Consider the following 20,642-nt stretch of genomic DNA (forward strand, 5'->3'; position numbering starts at 1 on the left):
GCAGTGGTTAAATAGCATTGGCTGCTTTTCCAGAGGACTCTAATTCAATTCCCACATCCACATGGCAGCTTATAACTACTGTCTGTAACTCTAGTTCCAGGGGAATCTGACACCTTCACACTAATGCACACAAAAATAAATTGAAATAAATTTTAAAACCTCTTCTTATCATTTCTGTAACTTTCTTCAAAATTGAAAAATTGTAATAAAACCCATGGTCATCAAAAAAAAAAAAAAAAAAAAAAAAAACAGTTGTGCAGGTTATGGCAGTGAGAAACCAAAGTTAGACAGACAGACAGACAGACAGACAGACAGACAGAGGGACCACAGGTAGGTAGGTAATAAAGGTGCCAAGTTTCCAAGATGGCCAGCTCCTCTTCCTCACCCCTTCAAAGTTTTGTCTCCTGCCAGCAGGCTTGTCCCAGAAAGGGGTGGGAGTGAGTGGCTGAGGAAGAGCATGCACTTATACTTGCACACACAAGACTGAGGCGCTGAGGGGCTATCAGTAGTAGAGCACAAGCTCGTGCCCGAAGCAGTGGGTACAATCCCCATCACCAACAAGAAAAGAGTAAATACATCGTTGGGTTAACAGTGGGGGAAATTAGCATTTGTGCCGAAAGATTATTAATGAACAAACACGTCCAAAAATAGGCAAGTCACTTCATCTCAAGGGACACATCATTTCAATACAATAAATAGACCCCTGCCACTGGGTCACTGTGGGGAGGTGACTCACAACAGAATCTGGCACTAGAGGGTCATGCATCTCATTGATACCTTCTGCTACCAGTGAATAAGTAAGGTTTTCATTTTTTTTTTTTTTTTTTTTTTTTTTGTTTGCTTGCTTGTTTGCTGTTTTTGAGACAATGTCTCACCTTTTAGTTCAAACTGGCCTGGAACTTACTCCATAGTCTAGGCTAGGCTCAAACTCCTGGAAATTCTCCTGCCTCAACTTCCTGAATGCTGGAATTACAGGCATAGGTTACCATGCAAGCTAGAGATTTTATAAATACCACAATAAGCAGACTTTTTTCCCTAGTAAAAGATTGAGGACAAGGCAAGAATAAATAAATATAAGTACAGCATTAAGAGTGTGCTGATTAGAGAAATAATCAGCTGGAAATAATAAAGTGCTAGGAGAGATTACTTCCAGTTGCCCTCTTGCCACTGAAGATTCACAAGGAAATAGGGTGAGTTTTGATCTACCTGGGATGGTTTAGGTGGGATAGTGACTGAAGCTGCAGGGTAAACCCAAGGTCCTTTCAAGGTCTCTTCCCGTCCAAAGTCTCTAAGATTAACCAGAAAAAAAAATTAATTATATTCACCCTACTCATCCAAATCTAAAGATATAAATAAGTTTTATTCTTAGCAAATAAGATAATAACCAGAATGAAAGTTACGTTCCATTGGCAGCTGGGTATGGTAGCTAGTGCCGGTAACCCCTGGCACTCAAACACTAGGCAGGAGGGCCCACACAGCTGTGAGGTTAGGCTAGAATACAGTGGGTTTCAACACGCCAGGCTGGTGTGGTAGAGCTCACTCCCAGCACAGGAGAGGCAGAAGGTGGGTCTCTATGAGTTCACACCAGCCTGGTCTATCTAGTCAGTTCTAGGCCAGCCAGGGGTATACGGTGAGACCCTGTCTCAAAACAAAACATTTCTACTTGAGGAACAAAAGGAAACGCAGCTTAAATTTAACATTGGAGTCTTTAATGTTAGGAGATGGTGTCTGTATTAAAAGATCATCCATTTTCAGCAGGCATGGTGACCCACTTCTTTAATTCCAGCATAATGGGAACAGACGGAGGCCAACGATCTGTAAGTTAAAGGCCAGCCTGGTGGACATAGCAAGTTCCAGGTCAGCCAGGGCTACATGGTGAGACCAGTGTCTCATGAACAGAAAAGATCAAGGCCAGCGGTGGTGGCGCATGCCTTTAATCCCAACACTCAGAAGGAAGAGGCAGGTGGATCTCTGTGAGTTCCAGGCCAGCCTGATCTACAAAGTGAGTTCCATCCAGGACAGCCAGAGCTGTTATAGAGAGAAACCCTGTCTCAAAACAGAAAAATAAAACAAAACAAAAAGCCAAACAAAACAAACAAACAAACAGAAAAGATCACCCATTTTCAGTTTTAGACATGAACTGAGGGCTGAAAGTATGGCTCCTTGGTAAGACTATTTGCCTCGCATGTGTAATGCTTTGCAGTCATTACCAGCATAGAGAAATAAATAGAAAAGAAGCAGGGTGAAGGAAGGAGAAAGGAAAAAGGGAGAGAGATCAATGTGAAACAACCATTCACAACAACAAAAGCGTTTTAACACACTACAGCAGTGTAACACAAACAAAGCAAGGACGCAAATAAGCTCCTTCCTTTGACTGAGCTTATAGTTTGTATTTTCAGACAGACAGGTAAGTAGACCTTTTGACAACTGCATCATAAAGATAGCAATGCCTTAAACAGAGTACAGCCAGCCCAAACACAGCTACGGAGGCTTGTGCACATACCTTGAACCCAGAGTTCACATTCTAAATTATCCAAATAAAATATGTATTTGTATATCTGTGATGTTTCTGATATCCACAAATCAAAAGCAAACTTTGTTAACCCTTATTAAAGCCAGGAACCTAAGGTTTGCTTCTTATGCAAACATCCACCAAATAAAAGAAATCCAAAATCATAACTTTGGAAAAGAGGGTGAGGCTTTTTTTTTTTTTTTAGAGATAGTGGTAATCCCAGAGAGTATTTGCCTCTCCTTATGTTTGTTTGTTTCAGACAGAGTCTCATGTAACCCAGGCTGGCCTCATATTCACTCATGTAGGCAAGGCTGAACCCTCTACCTTGGGAGTGCTAGGATGATAAGCATGCACTACCATACAGTTCTAGGGAGTCAAACCCAGGCCTTCATGAATGCTAAGCAAGCACTCTACCAACCGAGCTACATCCAGAGTCCCTAGAATAGGGGATGTTGAGGTTTGCTGTCTAGCTTGCAGTGCTAAGGACCAACCCAAGGCCTTGCATATGCTAGGCAAGTACTTGTTCCATCATCCATGACATGTGCAACCTCTACAGGACTTCAAGGGGGAAAGGTATCATTGTGTATTTGAATGTACACCAACGAAATAGTCTCCAGACTAGAAAGATGGCTCGGTGGTTAAGAGCACTGACTGGTCTTCCCAGAGGACCCAGGTTAGATTCCCAGAACCCACGCACAGCTCACACCTGTCTGTAACTGCAGTTCCAGGGGTCTGATTCCCTCTTCTTCAGTACACCTCGGCAGGCCCCAGGCATGCATGTAGTATACTGACACACATGCATGCAAACAAAGCACCCATGCACATAAAATTAAAATTTTAAAAAAGATCCTCAAGAGTAGTTTTCAACCTCTGTCCTCCTGAAAGGAGATTATACATTATCTTTCACATTATTAAATGAAAAATAAAATACTCGATATTCTTAGCTAACTGTAAACACTTTAGAATGGAAATCATTAAAACACACTACCAAGGGAGAATAACCTAAATTTTGTCCCAAATTCTAATCTTCCTTTTAATCTCCAAAATGGCCTTACAGGGCCAGAGAGATGGCTTGCTGACAAGCCTGACGATCTGAGTTCAATCCCTAGTACCCTCATGATGGAAAGAGAAAACCAACTTCTGCAAGCTGTCTCTGACCTCCACATGTGCTCCACATACAGACAAGTTAATAAATATAAATATTTAATTAAAAATAAATCTTACAATCAAAAAGGTTCTAAAGAGTATTAATATGTCCTTCCTATTCACAATCATGAATAAAGCAGGCAGAGGAACTGAAATCTTACCTTACAGACCTTTTTTCATAAAAGGTACTCATAAATGCATTATGTAATCTAAAAGATGAGTCCATGGCTCTAAAACTCTCCACAGCTCTACACCCCATCCTTTTTTTACAGTCTGCAAAACTGGGGAGTAAGCAACTACACAAAAATGTCCCACACAAAGCTGAAAGCAGCTTAGGAATGAAACGAAATGCCCTCAGAGCTTTGACTTCAAACTCCCCCTCAGGAAACTTCCCTGGCTGGCTATTCACCTTTTTCTGAATGGTCTCTCCTTATCCTTCAGTCCCTGAAAATAATGAAGCAGAAATCTGGCTGATTAGTAAAAACAAAAAGAGTCTTATCTTTCTCTGCCCCAGTGGTGCACTCAAACTGGTTAATAGATGAGAAAATGCTGTCATTAGACACCCTGCCCGGCACTCGTCAGGTACAAAAGTCCTACAGGACCCACCCAAACTATCACAGCACACAGGCACTTACTAAACAAACACAACTCTTTTACCCTTTAGCACACCAGTGAAATCAATGGTCTCTAGGCCCCTAACGCTGCCACTTTTTCTACTACACAAGAACAAAATCAAGTAAAAACGGATCTCATCTCTTCTAAGGGGACATGAAAGTGAATTTTCTAGCAATGAAAGATGGAATCGGGATCCAAGACTCCTTGAAGAGAGAAAAAGGTTTCTGGAATTTCCTACTTTTAGGGACAAAAGAACTCACAAATGCAATACACATTTCTCCTAACAAAGAACTGCTCTGCTGCACCCCGACCTGGGCCCCTACTCTGCAGGTTCTACCCTTGTGTCCAGGGGCCCTTTCACTCACCATGATCCTTATCTTCTGCATCAAAGGCCTCTACTCTGGATTCTTCACTATACCACCTGTGCCCTGCCCCCTTCCAGACCTTCCGGGGCACCTCGGTTGGCAAAATGCACGTTCGGTTCCCACTCCTGTGCGGCCCACCACGGTTCTACCCCCATCAGGACTCTCCCAGCTTCCTTTACACTCGGTTCCCTTCCCTTACTTCCCGTTCCATCCTTGAAATTCCAGGGCCCACCTCTTCCCTGCCCATCTTCCCAGGCTGCTTTTCAGCCCGTCTTTGCACTCTGCTATCTACCTTTACCTTGCTGGACCTCTTCACTAAACAATCCCCGTTTCCGTCCCAGAGCACTGTGATTCCTGACACTCTCTCGCAGCGCCCTTTCAGCTTCCTTTTCTCCCACAACTGTCCTATTAACGCCCAGCTCTACGCTGGCTTTCCTTTCGTCCTCCCACTAACGCTCCGATTTCCGACTCCACCTGGTTGTAATCCAGGTCTCCTGTCTCCCTCACTTTGCAGAATTTACACCCATCATCCAGCAATTGACCTACACCCTGTGGATCCCACCCCAGCGGATCCCAGCCCCTCAGCTCATCCCTGGCTCCGCACTAGTTCACACCCTTGTCACGTCTGGCTCTTAATCACTCTCTCTCCTACTCCCAACTATTACGCGGTTCTGCTCCTTGTCTTCCACTTGCAACTCTTCTGCCCTCGGTAGCCCTCACCCCAACACCGCCCACCTGCCAAGCCTTGCCTCTTCCGACCCCTGCTCCTAGCCCTGACCCCGGATCCCTCTTCCCAGCCCCGGGCTTCCTAAGCTCATCCCGGGGCCAGCCTGCGTCCGCCGGCTTCTAACCCTTTCTCCTAACCCTGCTCATCTCCAACTCCGCAGCCGCCCCCCTCCCTCCCCGCAGCCTGCCTTCCCCTCTCTCCCCTCAAGGCTTTCACCTCAGAACCCAGACGTCGCCCACCCCGCCAAAACGCGCAGCGCCCGCGCGCCGGCCGGCCGGGGCTCGCGCCTTCGCTGTCGCCGCCCGTCGTCCCCGCCCCGGGCGCCCCAGGCCCGCCGGCGTCGCGGTCCCGCCCCCTGCCGCCGCTCCTCCCGCCCGCCAGGCGCGCGCCGCCTTTGTCGCCCCTCACCCGGTGTGTGCGGGGGTTTTTCTCTCGGGTGAAAGGGGGAGGGCCGGCGCGCCGGGGCCGCGGTGTCCCCGCCTCCGAATGTCCGCGCGGGCTCCAGCCCCCGGCCCCCCACGCCCCCCGGGCCGCCCCCTCGGCGCTCCGCCGGCCCTCCGCCCCCTCCCCAGCCCCCCTCTATTTACCGCCATCATCAGCACGCGCGAGCTGTCACCAGGGCGCGGAGACCAGCGGGCGGCCCCGCCCCCTGCCGCCCATTGGCCCGCCTGCCGGAGCCCCGCCCCCAGGACCCCGCATTGCGCCAACGGCGCGCCTCCCGGCCGCGACCCCTGGCCCCGGCGCCCTCTCCGCGGGTTCGCGCCGCGGGCACCGAGTTTCGGGACAGCCGCGGCCGCGCGACCGACGGCCGGCCGGCGGGAGAGGGCGGGCGCGGAGTAGCGCGGGAGAGTCGCCGGCAAAGTTCGGTTGAGGCACAGGAGGGTACAGAAGATTTCTAGACAAAGAGACTCTTAAAGGTGCAGAGTCTAGTGTCTGGCCCTCCTCCTTAAAGGGCCAGGCACTCTCCCGAGACCACCACCCCTTCCCTGGGATTTGTAAAGGAATTCAGCGCGGGTTCCGCTTACTCTGAAGCTTACCTCACTGTGGCTCACCGCTCCGAGGAGGCCTTTCCCACTCTGCTTGTTTTGGGGGTTTGGTATTTTCTTTACGGAGCAGCGGCAGCCAGGAGTTTCTTAAGGCAGCGTTTGCAAGTTAGTTACTCTTGGCACCCAGACAAGCACACGTGTGTGGACTTTTGCCACTGATGACCCACGCGGGATTCAGCTGTTTTGTGAAAATCCAAATGGGGACTGGGAAATAAATCAGACCGAGGTGACAGTGGCCCTAAGGACTTCCGAGAAGGATGAAGTCCATTCTGAAACAGAAAGGAAAGACTCGCTTGCAAGGTAGGAAAGCTTCATGGGCACACTGTCCTGACAGACCTTGCGGGGGAGGATCCCTCCAAATAAGATAAACAGTGTGACAACGCCCACGACAAGGCTAAGGCGGGTAACGCCATTATAAGTTTAAGAAAAATAAAAAGAAATAAATGTACATTTATGTGCTACGGTGGTTCAAGGCTTGACATCTGTAAATATGAAGTAAAGAAGCAAAACCGGCAAGATTAAAAAATAAAGCCGATCGCGGTAATCAAAGCAATCAAGAGGCAGAGGCAGGAAGACGGCATTGAGTTAGTAAGACTCTATAGACTGCATGGTAAATTCAACAAGTCCATGACTAGAATGTAGCACAGGAGGAGAGCGCCTCCTGGGAGGGAGCTGAGGGTTCAGTTCCCATGGTGGAGGCCATGTTAACTTTAATAGTTCTCTTTATGGAATTCTAAGTTGTAACTCCTTACCTTAAGTGAATATAATAATAAAAACTGTAAAGCTGTTTCCCCCTGTTTCCCCAGCTCCCAACAACTGTCTTGGAGAAGACAGTTTAGTATCTTATTCAGTGTTCTTATCAAGGTGCTTTTCTGAGTGAGGCGTCTGGAAGCCACTAATTGCGGAAGTCGTGCGCTCAGTAGAGCTAGGAGGGAAACTGTATGCACACATTACACCTGTGGTTCCCAGAGTCTGTGCCACAGGGGACGCACAGATTCTTAAGATCCTTTCAGAGCTTCCCTGAGACCCAAGTTAGTTTTAAAATAATATTGAAAGGAGTCGGTCTTTGTTGTGGGAATGCCATTTGCACTGATGATAAAAAGGCATGATGGCCCAGTGGGTAAACGCACTTGAGGCTAAGCCTGCCTTTTCAGGTCCCTCCCTGGGTGCACATGGTAGAAGAGCACAGGTTTCTGCCAGTTGTCCTCTGACCTCCACACAGTAAACAACACACACACACACACACACACACACACACACACACACACACACACGATTTAAGGTTGGTGCTGGTAAGATGGTTCAGCCTATGAAACACCACCAAGCCTAGCAATCTGGATTTGATTCAGGGACTACATGGAGGAAAAATAATTCTCAGACATTGCCCCCTCACAGCAACATGTGTGTGCCCAGTACTGTAGCTAGCTCCTAAACCAGCGTTCTCATCCCTTCAACTGGCAGCCCCTGCGCACCTGTCACCACCCCAGCCTTGCCTTTCCCATACAAGATTCCCACTGTTAAATTCAGCTCCAGGACAACCTAGGCAATTTCCCTTTTAAAGCACTCGCTGTGTGTGTGCACATGCACGCTCTCGAGTGTGCATACGGGGAGTTAAGTACACACATGGCCGCTGTGCCTGGTGAAGTCAGCATTTTTGCCCAGCCGGCCCCCTTTCCACCTCACTTGGACTGAGCTCGATCACTTGGCTGAGTGGCAAGTACCTTTACCTGCCAAGCCACCTTGCAGGCCTTAAAGTCTCTTTCTTACTGTTATTTTTTTTTTTTTTTAAGACAGTGTCTATGTAGTCCTGGATGTACTAGAGCTCACTATGTAGACCAGGCTAGCCACAAACTCAGAGCTCCTCCTGTCTCTGCCTCCTGAATGATGGGATTTAAGGTGTGCTGGGCTAAATTCTCTTTTGAATGGACTCCAAAGAAAGTTCAGTATAATTTAAGTTACCCTTAAAAATGAGTCTATGTGCTGGGTGTTGGTGGCGCACGACTTTATTCCCAGCATGGGGAGGTTGGAGGGGGGGAGGCAGGTCTCTGTGAGTTTGAGACCAGCCTGGTCTACAAGAGCAAATTCCCGGACAGCCTCCAAAACCACGGAGAAACTGTCTCGAAAAACCAAAAAAGAGTCTATGGCTCAGGAATTAAGTGTCTACTTCTAGAGGAATGTCAAAAGGCTCACAATTGTTTGTAACTCCAGCTCCAGGGGATCCAATGCCCTCTTTCTGGCTTCCTCAAGCACTGTACTTACATGCACACCACACACACAACACACACACACACACACACACACACACACACACACACTTAAAATCTTCAAAAAAGAAAACCACTAAAATGAATAATATTGGAAATGTGCAAGGAAGCCAACTACAACTAACAAGACATTGCCTGTGCATGCTTCTCTTTATCTTTTAGGAACTGAGCCGCTTCTTATATAGGAGCCTAGAGTCCATGTTTACCGCATTTAACTTCAGTGTTTTTAGGAACACATATGTTCAAAATTCTGCCTGCTCACTGTCTCATCCACAAAAGATAGGAGGCAACCTATAGAAAGTACAAAGTAGATAGACTGAAATAAGACCAAATATGGAACAGAAGGCCAAAATATATTTGTAGATTTTATTGTGATATCTAAAACATACCTCAATTTTTAAAGTGCAAAAATAAACAAACATTAACAACAAAAGCAAAGGGAAGTAACAGTGAACAATGTGGACAACAGATTCTCCAGCCAGGAAGGTATACTGAGCTTTCCTGGCAGCCATCGCTAGGGTAAACATGAGCAGCATATCCCAGCTGCTGTAGAAACATGCTCCAGAAAGTCTGCTTAGCTGTCCACTGAGGACAGAGTCCTCGGTGACACACTACACTTGGTATATTAGCAATTTCCTCAAGCCTATCTATGTAGATCTCAAATGCTGGCCTGGTTCACTGTTTCCGTAGCAGGTGTGAGGCAGGTAAGCAATGGTATCAACGAGTGACTCCAAGGCTCAACCGTGACGAGAAGACCACTTGTGAGGCATGGTGCAGAAAACTAAACAGACCGAGTGTTGAGAGTCAGGATAGCATGCCTGCAGTGATTGAGCAACCCCCTCTCTGCTCAGTGGATGTGAATGTGGAGCCAACGAGTGTGCTTAACACCCTGTGGTCAGAACCACATCACTGGGGCAACCGAACAGACATGAGAGGCCTAGTTTGTGCTAACCCTAGAGTTAATTCCGCCCTGAGGAACTGATAGCCTCTAAACTATTAGGTAAGAAGTAAAATGTGCAGTAAGAACCCTTAGCCTATGAGTTCACACAATCAAAGCAGAAAGGGAAACCATCAGCGTTCAAAGGATGAAAGCAACACTCCAACTGACTTGGTTCTCAGATCACTGCAGCCAACAGGGCAGACATGGAGAGCAATCCAGTCACGTCACCCAACCATCTCCAGAAGAGGCCAGCCACATCCTCAAGCTAAAGGGGACTCCACCCGGCACAGCCACACTGCACCGTGTGGCCACTGCGGGCTATACCAGATCCTTAGGACCGGGGACACAGACCATTTTCACCTTCAGGGCTGGCAGGGGCAAGCCTGTCGTACCTTTACCCTACAGCAGGAAAGCCCACACCTCTCCATTCTTCACAATTTCCATTCTTGAGGACAAGCCACATCCAGTTAAGGCATGAAGTAAAAAACAGCTGTGACGGGGTCAGGGAGAGTCCAGGGCCCCAGGGCCCTGTGTACGGCACCTGCTCCTCCTGGGCAGTACTCTGGTGACCGCTCAGAAGGTGGGCAGCGGCCAATCACTAACGAATTCCCGCCACTGGCACCTGCTGCTGTTTTCGGATCTTGTTGAAGAGTTCCATGTACTGTATCATGGTATCTGCTGGCCCATACACAGCATCGTGTCTACTCCCAAATACTGTGGGGGCCCCGGTGTGTGGCTGCCTAAAAAGCTCTGTAGGAACTCAAGCAGGAGGCTCCAGCAGTCACTAGCCACCACACAAGGGCCATACTCCACCTGGGACGGAAGGACAGACAGCAAGGGTAAGGACAAGGGTGAGGCTTGTTTCTCTCCCTCCCTCTGCCACTGCACCACTGAGAGTCACAACTGAACAGACTTAGACAATCTTGTCCCTGGAGGTTCCTTAAAAACAACAACTGCCATTTGGTCCTTTTGTGAAGTAACCTAGGATGCGTCCCAGACCCACTTTCCTCTGGTTTTTACTTTGTGACAGGATCTAACTGCAGCTCAAGCTGGCCTCAAACTCAGAACCCTCTGGCCTCCACCTCATAAGTACGGAGACAGGAGGCATGTACCAGCTCTCCCAGCCTTGGGACTCCTTATTCCTTACACTGCTTTACAAGGAAGTCACAACTACACTCAGCAGGCCTCTCAACAGCCTGAACCCCTCAATCCCTAAGCCAGGGCATTTCCTTCCCTCTTCTCTTTTTTTTTTTTTTTTTTTTTTTTTTTTTTGGAGGGGGTTGTTGTTTTTGAAACAGGGTTTCTCTGTGCAGTCCTGGCTGTCCTGGAACTTGCTCTGTAGATCAGGCTGGCCTAGAACTCAAGGAATTCACCAGCCTCTACCTCCTGAGTGCTGGGATTAAAGGTGTATGCCACCACTGCCTGCAAGCTTATCTGTCTTACCTTGCTTTTTTAAATCTCAGTTACTACTGGACACATGATAGGCTTTGGGCTTTCACTTCTATAACTACCTACCACCATATTCCCCACATTCCACTTTCAATCCTTACCTATTTAGGTTCAAAGATGAAGGCTATCAGCCAATAAAGAAGCTTGCCACCAAGCCCGATGACCTAAGTTCAATCCCCAGGGCCCACATGGTAGGAAGAAAGAACTAATTGCTCTGATCTCACAGGCACTGTGCATATATACAGCTACACCAACAATAAACAAACGTAGCAATATTTTTGACTAAAAAACAACTAGATGAAGGCATCTCATTTGCATATTCTTGTCCACCATGAAAACTGACAAATGCTAAAAGGAAAGGTATAATATGTTTTGTTTCACAGCTCTGGAGGCCTCTCATAACACACTGAGAAAGGGTACACAGGCACATGACTGACATCCCACTCCCAAACACCCCTCAGAACGCCCTTCTTGGGAAGGGTGGTTGGGGTGTCTACATCCTTACTCCTCTGCTTTCCTGGACTATGCATGCCTTCAGCTTTCCAGCAAGCAAGCCTCTCTAAGCTTTTGACTTGATGTGAATCCACTTCAATGCCAAGCCAGAGACTGAATGGCTAAGAAAAGACAAAAGAATCCTGGAGGGGTGCTGGGAGGCGCTCAACAGCTGCCATCACTTGGCGCTCTAGGGACTGGAGTTGGCTCCTAGCACCTGTGGTGACTAACAACTTAAAAAAGTCTGACTCCAATTCCAGGGCATCAATCAGGTGCCCTCTTCTGGCCGCTGTGGGCACTGAACACATGTGGCACACAGACACACACAGGCAAAATACCCATACACACAAATAAAAAATACACCTAAAAATCTCTTAGGGAAACAGGCATGCTGGCTCACTCCTATAATCCCAGCACTTTGTAGGCTAAGAAGGATTACAGGGATTCATAGCCACGCTAGACTAAGACCCCCCCCCATCTCCCCCCACTCCCTCTCAAGCCTGTGCTGCATCTTCAGGATAAAAACCAAAACAAAACAAAACAAAAAAACAAACACATGGTGAAAAACACCTGTAACCCTGGAACTTCGGAGGTGAAGGCCCAGAGTTCAAGCCGAATGAGACTATCTTAAACAAACGACATATAGAAGGAGGCTGGGTATATCGGTACACCCTTGTGACCTCAGTGCTTGGGGGTCCAAGCAGGAGGGCCATAAATTTATCATCCTTGGCTACACAGTAAGTTCAAGGCCTGAGACATGAGTCTGCCTCCTGACCCCCAACAAAAGATCCCTGTAGTAGAGGCAGAAGAGATACTAAGTAGGGCTGGGAAAACTTCCAGCATATTCTGCTTGTCCTCACCAAGGTCTTACCTCCACAGAGATGCCACGGGCACTGGGCCCCATTGTGACTGTGCCCACCTTCACCAGGAAGTCACAGTACTGGTAGCGAGTACCCCGGGTCTCAATCTTGCTGGCCTTGGCACTCTGGAAAAAGCCCTTGAGCTTCAGCATGAGCACATCGAAGTTGGTGTCAGCGATAAGGCAAGGCCCATTCTCAAAGAGAGCAAAGCAGCTCAGGGGGGTGCTCTGAGTTATGCATCACGTACATCAGCTTCCCAGCCTGGCCTGCAAGGGACAGATGGCCCACTCATGATCAGGACGCTTGCCAACATGCCCCAGGGTAGGTCAAGTGCAGCAAACAAGACCGGCTGGCAGTTAGTACCCTGGCAGTCTGAGAAGGGAAAGGATCCTTAAATGCTACCCTTTTCCAGAGAAGCCAGGCATCTGGAAAAGCCAGGGACGGAACAGGGACTAAACACACCTGAAGAACACCATGGGATTCTCGGGATGCTGAGAACAGTTGTGTGGTGAGTTCACAGGTAGCTACTTTCTCATGATGATTAATAATCCATACACAGACTCGCTTCTACATTATCATCTGTAATAAATAAAACTAAAGGCTGGTGGTGTTGCTTGGCAATAAGTACTGGCCTAGCCCTAAGTTCCACCCCCCAAAACCTCAAACATAGAAGTAAAACTAAAACAGAAGGAACAGCATCTGATCTGATCTATTTCTCTGGCCCCCAGCTGATGCCTCCTTCGAAATCCAAATGGTCTTATGGAGGCTTTGATTAGGAAACCTGTGAACATTAGGCTAGCACCATAGGCCAAGCAGAGCTAAGTTTTTTCTGCCATGCCTTAAAAAGCTGGTAGTTGTTTGCAAATGTGAGTGGACAGCTAGGAAAGCAAGTGTACCATGAAGGGACTTGGCCTCTAGGACCCTAAGCTGTGCCTCTCAGTCCCTTTCCAGTCTCTGTCAAGTGAGTTTCCTTAGGATGTACTGTTGTCCCAGTTGGTTAGATTTGGTTTGGTTTATTTTTTTTTTTTCTTTCTTTTTTAAAGTTTATTTTTATTTTATGTTCGCTGGTGTTTTGCCTGTGTGTATGTGTATGAGGGTGTCAGAAGCCTTGGAACTGGAGTTACCGACAAGTGTGAGCTGCCATGTGGGTGCCTGGTTTTGAGTTTTCCTCTGCTTATCTCCTGTTTCTGCCCAGCTGTCTCACTTCCTGTCTGCCTGTGTAGGCCTCCATGGTCAGCTAGTGGCAAGCTCCATTCTCTGACCTTCAGACAGGCTTTATTTGTACAAGCGAGATGTCATCACACCAGATCCTCTGGAAGAGCAGCCAGAGCTCTTAATGGTTGAACCATCTCTCCAGCCACCCCCTCCCCCTTCTTTGTTTTTAGAGACAGGGCTTATCTGTATAGCCCTGGCTGTGCCAGAACTCCTGGGACTCACAGGGATTCCCCTGCCTCTATCTCCCACCCAGCTGGTTTGGTTTTCTTGGAACGGGGTCTTGCTTTATAACCCAGGAAAACCTGGAATGTGACTGTGACTCCCCAATGCCGGGCTTACAAGAGCGTGCTACCAAAGCTGGCTTGATTTCCTTGTCACTTCTTGTGCGGTGCCAGAGACAGATCCCAGAGTCTTGCACACGCTAGGTTAGTGCTCTCCACCGAACGGCCCACTCACTGACTCTACTGCTTTTCTAGACTCTTTTTCTTCAAAGACAGGGTATTAATAATAACTATGTTTCTCTGTATAGTCTAGAATCCACTCTGCAGACCAGGCTGGCCTAAAACTCAGAGAGATCCACCTGTCTTCCATGGGATTAAGCTACCATGCCTGGCTTGCACCCAACTTTTAAAGTGGATCCTAAGGATCCAAACTCAAACTCTCATGCTTGCAAGGTAAGAAGGTTACCAACAAGGCCATCTCTCTATCCCCCCCAATTTACTTTTTTAATTTACCTTTATTTATGTTTGGGGCAGGGGCACATGTGTATCATGGCACGTGTAAGATTAAGAGGAGGACACTTGGGAGAATCTGTTCTCTCCTTCCACCATGTAGGTCCTGGGGATAAACTAAAAGTGTCAAACTCAGTGGCAAGCACTTTTACCTGCTACACTGCTTATCAAAACCCCTTCTCCCCCCAAAAAAAAGAAAAAAGAAAAAAAGTTTCTTCAAAGAGGGTCAGAACTCCACAACATAAAACAAAAGTGGCTCAAGCCTGTAACACTAGCACTGGAGGGGCTGAGGTTGGGACTGGGGAGAGCTACAAAGGAGCCCTAGTGTCTAAATAAACACACCCTGCAGCTCATGTGTATTCAAGGGGCCTAGGCAGTATAATGGCCTCAAGTTTGAGGCCAGCCTGGGCTACACAGAAAGACCCTGACTGAAAACAATAAATCAGGTCCAGGAAGATAACACAATAAGTTAAGGCTCTTGCTGCCAAGTCTGACAACCTGAGTTTGATCCATGGGACCCATACGATGGTAAGAGAGCCTCACTAGCTATAATATAGATAAATAGATGCACAAATCTGCTTTTTAAAATGGGAGTAGGGGCTGGGATGATAGCTCAGTGAGAGCCTAAATTCTAATCCCCAGCACCCAGGTAAAAAGCCTGGGGAAGGCTGTACATGCCTGTGACCACAGCATTGGGAGAAGAGATAGATGGACAGTGGCAGACATGTAAAAGCTCTTCTACCCACACTCAAGGCCATACCCGGCTCCCCACACACACACCCCAAAAACACACACACAAATAAGGGTTAGTCATAGGTCAGCAGGTAAAGGTGCCTGCTGCTAAGCCTGATATATTTGAGTCTGATATTGTATTTGGAAGAAAGTACAGATCCCAGAAAGCTATTTTTGAACTTCATACCCATGCCATGGAAAACACAACCATGCACACATGTACACAAGTACACACACACACACACACAAAACAGATGAATAAAAAGGGTCTGGTTAGCTGGTCAATGGTGACATATGCCTTTAATCCCTGCACTTGGGAGGCAGAGGCAGGCAGATCTCTGTGAGTTTGAGACCAGCCTGGTCTACAGAGCTAGTTCCAGGACAGCTAGGGCTGTTACACAGAGAAGCCCTGTCTTAAAAAAAAAAACAAAACACATAAAAGGCTAAGTGTGTGTGTGTGTGTGTGTGTGTGTGTGTGTGTGTGTGTGTGCGCGCGCTCGCATGAGCGCATGAACACCTGGGTTCTATTTCCAGAACCACATAAACTGGATGTGGTGATCCTAGCACTAGAGAGGTAGAAGCAGAAGGATCAGAAACACTAAGCTACAAAGCAGGTTCAAAGCTAGCCTGAGCTACAGAAAGCCTCATTTCAAACACCTAACTAATTAATACAAAATAAAAATTTAAAGAGTCATTACCTGAAAGGGACCGGAAGTCTAAGACTTTGGCATAAGAATAGATCAAAGGAAAAACGACTTAAAGGAGGGCACAGGGCAGGAAAATTGGTACTCTCGCAGGGATAAGAGTAACAGGAAGCTGTCAAGATGGCTCAATGGTTCTGAACCACAGTAGTTCTGTCAGAAGACTAGAGTTCAGATCCCACACCCACATTGGGCTGCCTGCAAGTGCCTGCAACTTCAGCTCCAAGGGATCCTCGACTCCCTGCTGGCCTCTACAGGCATCCAGCTCCACAATAAAATAAAACTGGGTATAGTGGTGTGCTTGTTTAATTTCAGCATGTGGGAAGCAGAGGCAGGCAGATGATCTTTGTGGGTTCAAGGCCACCCTGGTCTACGGTGTGAATTCCAGAATAGCCAGGGCTACACAGTAAGACCCAGTTACAAAAACCAAACAACCAAATAATAAAACAAATCCTTTATTTAAAAAGTTAGTGATGGGGGCTGGAGAGATGGCTCAGAGGTTAAGAGTGCTGCCTGTTCTTCCAGAGGACCTGAGTTCAATTCTCAGCAACCACATGGTGGTTCACTACCATCTATAATGGGATCTGATGTCTTCTTCAAGTGTGCAGGAATGCATGCAGGCAGGACACTGTATACACAACAAACGAATCTTTTTTTAAAGTTAGTGATGGAGTGAGGGGAGGGCAGCAGTTGGGGAGCTCAAGCTTCCCTGTATTGCACTGGCCTCTCTGCTGCCACCTGCCGAACTTAGCAGGCTCTGCACCAAGCCAGCTGTCTGTACTGCCAATTTACACCTTTCATCTCTCTCAAATTCAGTTAGTAGCATGTCAGCCCTCAGAGTCAGCTGATCTTACTCTGTTCTCAGGTCTACATCCTGTAATCACATATCTGATTCACATTGCATGAAGTTGCACTGCCCTGAAATTTTTAAAGGCAACTCACTGAGCTATAGCATCAACTCTTAGGATACTGCTTTTAATATCTTTGTTTTTATGTGTACAACTGTTTTTGCTATTCATGTATGTTGGCACACTACTTGCACACCAAGTGTCCACAGAGGGCACTGGGCATTGGCTCCCCTAGGACTGGAGTTACAAAAGTTGTAAGTTGTCATGTGGGTATTGAGAATCAAACCTGGTTCTCTAGAAGAGCAGCCAGTGCCCTCAACTGATGAGCCATCACCTCAGCCCAACACTACTCTTTAATAAAGAAAGCACTTGTGGTGGATGTACACAATTTTTGTTTCCCAAGAAGAAAGGTTCTCACTCTCTAGCCCAAGTTGGTCTTGAACCCAGTTCCCAGTACCCATAAGCACCTGTAGCTCTAGCTCCAGAGGGTCTCACACCTCTCGCCTCGACAGTACCTGCACCGGCGTGCACATGCTCTGGAGCATACACACATACACACACGACTGAAAACAAAAATGTAGTTAAACACATAGGTTCAAACTGCAATCCGCCCACCATAAAGACACCAATGACTGAATATGTGTGGGACTCCAAGCCAGCGTCCGACCATCTGCTCACAATCATCTACTGACCTTGGCTGCCCAGAGTGGAGGCAGCTGTGTGGTAAGTCTCACAGTCTACACAAAATGTTCCTTGTTTCTCTGCCCCAAGCATCTCCAATTTCCTGGTGAGGAGCTCCACCGTCTGCTGGACACTCTTGCCCTCAGCCACAGGCATCTGGGACACACTGAAAAACAGAACACCAAATCAGCAGTGTCCAGAGACCACGTGCTCTGGCTGAGCCACTCATTCTCAAACAGTTAGCAGATCAACGGGGCTAGGAATTACTTTAGACAGCACTAACTCTGGTTCCTGCCCCTTAAACTGAGAGAGCAAGAGGCCCACCGTCTGCAAGAGTTCCTCTAAGAGGCAGAGCACAGGTCTCAAGTGTCTCACACGGGGGTGTTAAGCTTTCTTTCACATCAGCTTTCCCAAGTAAGGCGCGTGTTGATTCTAGGTGGGACACACTGCACACATTCAGTAGCACTGGGTTGTACCTAGAGTCACTGACTATGTGTTGGAGACAGGGTCTCACAGTGCAGCCAAAGCTGATCTGGAATTCACTACATCAGACCGAGCTGACTTCACTCTTTTAGCAGTCGTGGTCTCAAGTGCTGGAATTATAGCGGTACACTCTGCGAAGACCTACTTCTTTAACAAGTCCTGACCCTGTTTGTGAGACCCTTATTTAACTAACAGAAGAGTGACACACACACACACACACCTACCTCCTGACTATATGCAACCAGCCAACTCATGCTATTTTTGGCTCAAATAGTGAGCCAAAATAAACCCTATCATAAGCTATTTTTGTCAGGTAATGCGCCCCAGGAGGCTGGAGGACAATGTTCTGGACATTGTGGGCAGAACTCCCCCCACTATGAGAGTTCCATTTAACGGCGCTAAAAACAAAGAGAAAGCATCCCTTGAGTGTATAAGCCTACAAGAAGAGACACAATAGTCGTTTCAAGGACTTCAATTCTTTTCCAGGTTCCCACCTTATGGAGTGGCAGGCAATTACTGTCACGCGCCAGCTATGTGCAAGATCTGAAAGCCTTCAGATTTTTTTTTTTTTTTTTTTTTTTTTTTGCGAGACAGAGTCTCACTATATAGTTCCAGTTGTCGTGGAACTCACTATGTAGACCAGGCAGGCCTTGAACTCAGAGATCCTCCCGCCTCTGCCTCCCAAGTGCTGGGATCAAAGGTGTGCCCCTTCAAATGGATACACTGAATCTTCTAATGGGGAAATTGAAATACAAAAGCTAAGCAATCTGCACAAGGTCATACAGTTGATGGATGGTACAGTCAGGATTCAGAGACATGCAACCCGGCTCCTTCTCTGCTATTTTTATTTATTTATTTATTTATTTATTTATTTATTTTTGAGCAGGGTTTCTTGGTGTAGACCCAGCTGTCCTGGAACCTCCCTCTGTAGACCAGGCAGGCCTTGAACTCACAGAGATGCGCCTGCCTCCGCCTCCCGAGTGTCTCAACTGTACTCTTTAACCATTCTCCTACATTGCCTCTAGGGATGTCATGGTCCGCTAATATTTTTTATATTATATTTCCTTAGTTGGTTTTTTGGGACAAGACTGCTCTGTGTAGCCCTGGCTACCCTGAAACTCAGATTTGCAGACCAGGGTCAAGACTGGCCTTTGACTCAGAAATCTGTCTGCTTCTGCTTCCTAAGTACTGGGATTAAAGACGTGTGCCACAATGACTGCCCAGGCAGCAATCTGCTCGAAAGTTTTTAAAGAGGTTTGGTGGAGATTGGGAACTCACTGTAGCCATTGCTGATCTGAAAGTCACTACATTAGCCCTAGCCTCCTGCTGCTCAGCCTCCCACTCGCTGGGATTACGGAAACACACTTGGCTAAGACCCATTACATAATCACAGTGAATAAATCATAACACCGATGATAGTTAAATGCGTGAAAAAGTCAAGTCGTTTCCCAAACTGCTGTATTTTTACAAAACCCTGACTTACTTTACAATCAATCAGTTAGATAAATCTATTAAGGGAGGACCGTGCTGTCACTAAAAACTGTTCTCTATATGAAAAAAAAAAGCACCAATAAGCAATATATGAAACAGAAGTCACTAAACTGCCACTGTGACAGAAACTCTGGGACTCAGAGAGTTGAATGGATACTAGTAAGCAGGGAACCCTTTTCTCTGTACAATGAACCCAAGGCGGGCAGAAACTGATGGAGCACTCCTGTGATCCCAAGATGCAGGGGCCAGAGGCAGGTGGTGGGCAGCCCAGATGAGGTTGAGATAAGGCTCCTCGTGTCAACTGCTCGCACGTACAGCAGTCACTATAATGTCCGCAAGAGCCTGGGCTAGCTGAAGGACTTGCCACACACACCTTATTCAGAACAAACCTGTGGCCAGTGACTTCAGGCACCCTAGCCGCCAGGACTCTCTAGCTGGGGAGATGCACACCAATACCAAGATTCTTTAACATGCTGAAACCTAATACTTCGGAATTAATGCCCAGAAAAGCGCGGTGTCCAGACGTTACCACCCACCTCTTTTTCCAAGTGAAATTTAAAACATGTTTGAGAGAAAAATTCAATCAAAACTGACTCAAACGTGTAGGAAGTGGTTGCTGAATAGTTAATATACCTGAAACCTCGGCCTCCATCAACTCCCTTTCCCTCCCTCTGACAATTAGACCAACATCTTAAAGTGACCAAGTTAAAGCCAGGCTGTTATAACTGCAAGAAAAATGTAAAAGTCACTTTCTCCTAGAGCCCCCCCCCTTTTGTCAAATCGTTGCCTGCAAATAATTCCTAGTGCAGAAACCCTACTCCCAACTTTTAGTGCCTACTCACGACAATACTATGGCCTCACGTACAGAAAAAAAGTACCAAGAACCAGAAGGTACAACTCCTGGCAGGTTCTTGGAAAGAAGCGTTCGCTGGGCCAAAGGAATGTGTCTGGGAAGAAGAAGCACCACGTTCCTAGCTCCAAGACCCGAGGACATCTTTTGTCAGCCGCGAGGAACCCACAACCTCGGTCCCGATCCCCCTCCCGGGACCTTCACGACCCCAACCTCCATCCCCCAAGAGCCCCTGCAGGCCTACCAAGTCACTCCCATGGCGCAGGGTAAAAAAGTGGCACTTCAAACACACGAACTCGGGAGAATCCAGAGGCCCACAGGCGGCGTAGCCACCCAAAGCAGGATGCAGGAGGAGAACGGGCTCGGGAAATACGCAGAATCTGAGCGCCAGAGCGGCGCGCACACAGGAAGGGGGCGTGTCCGGACGCTCCGGCGATGACACACCTTACGTCATCAGGCAGGCTCCGCCCCCAAGGCGCGCTTTGCTTTGACAG

General features: G+C 47.5%; 1 protein-coding gene across 1 annotated transcript; it reads right to left on the bottom strand.

The window, feature by feature from the left end:
- Window positions 1–9,028: 9,028 nt before the first annotated feature.
- On the bottom strand, window positions 9,029–20,463 carry LOC127214730 (mediator of RNA polymerase II transcription subunit 20-like). Its single transcript, XM_051175030.1, is given in 6 exon segments — window positions 9,029–10,332; window positions 10,335–10,428; window positions 12,428–12,637; window positions 12,639–12,682; window positions 17,336–17,490; window positions 20,393–20,463. Coding segments are annotated over 6 exon segments (636 nt in total). The 5' UTR covers window positions 20,407–20,463; the 3' UTR covers window positions 9,029–10,213.
- Window positions 20,464–20,642: the final 179 nt, after the last annotated feature.

Source organism: Phodopus roborovskii, unplaced genomic scaffold (genome assembly GCF_943737965.1).
Source record: "Phodopus roborovskii unplaced genomic scaffold, PHOROB, whole genome shotgun sequence".
Classification (NCBI taxonomy): Eukaryota; Metazoa; Chordata; class Mammalia; order Rodentia; family Cricetidae; genus Phodopus; species Phodopus roborovskii.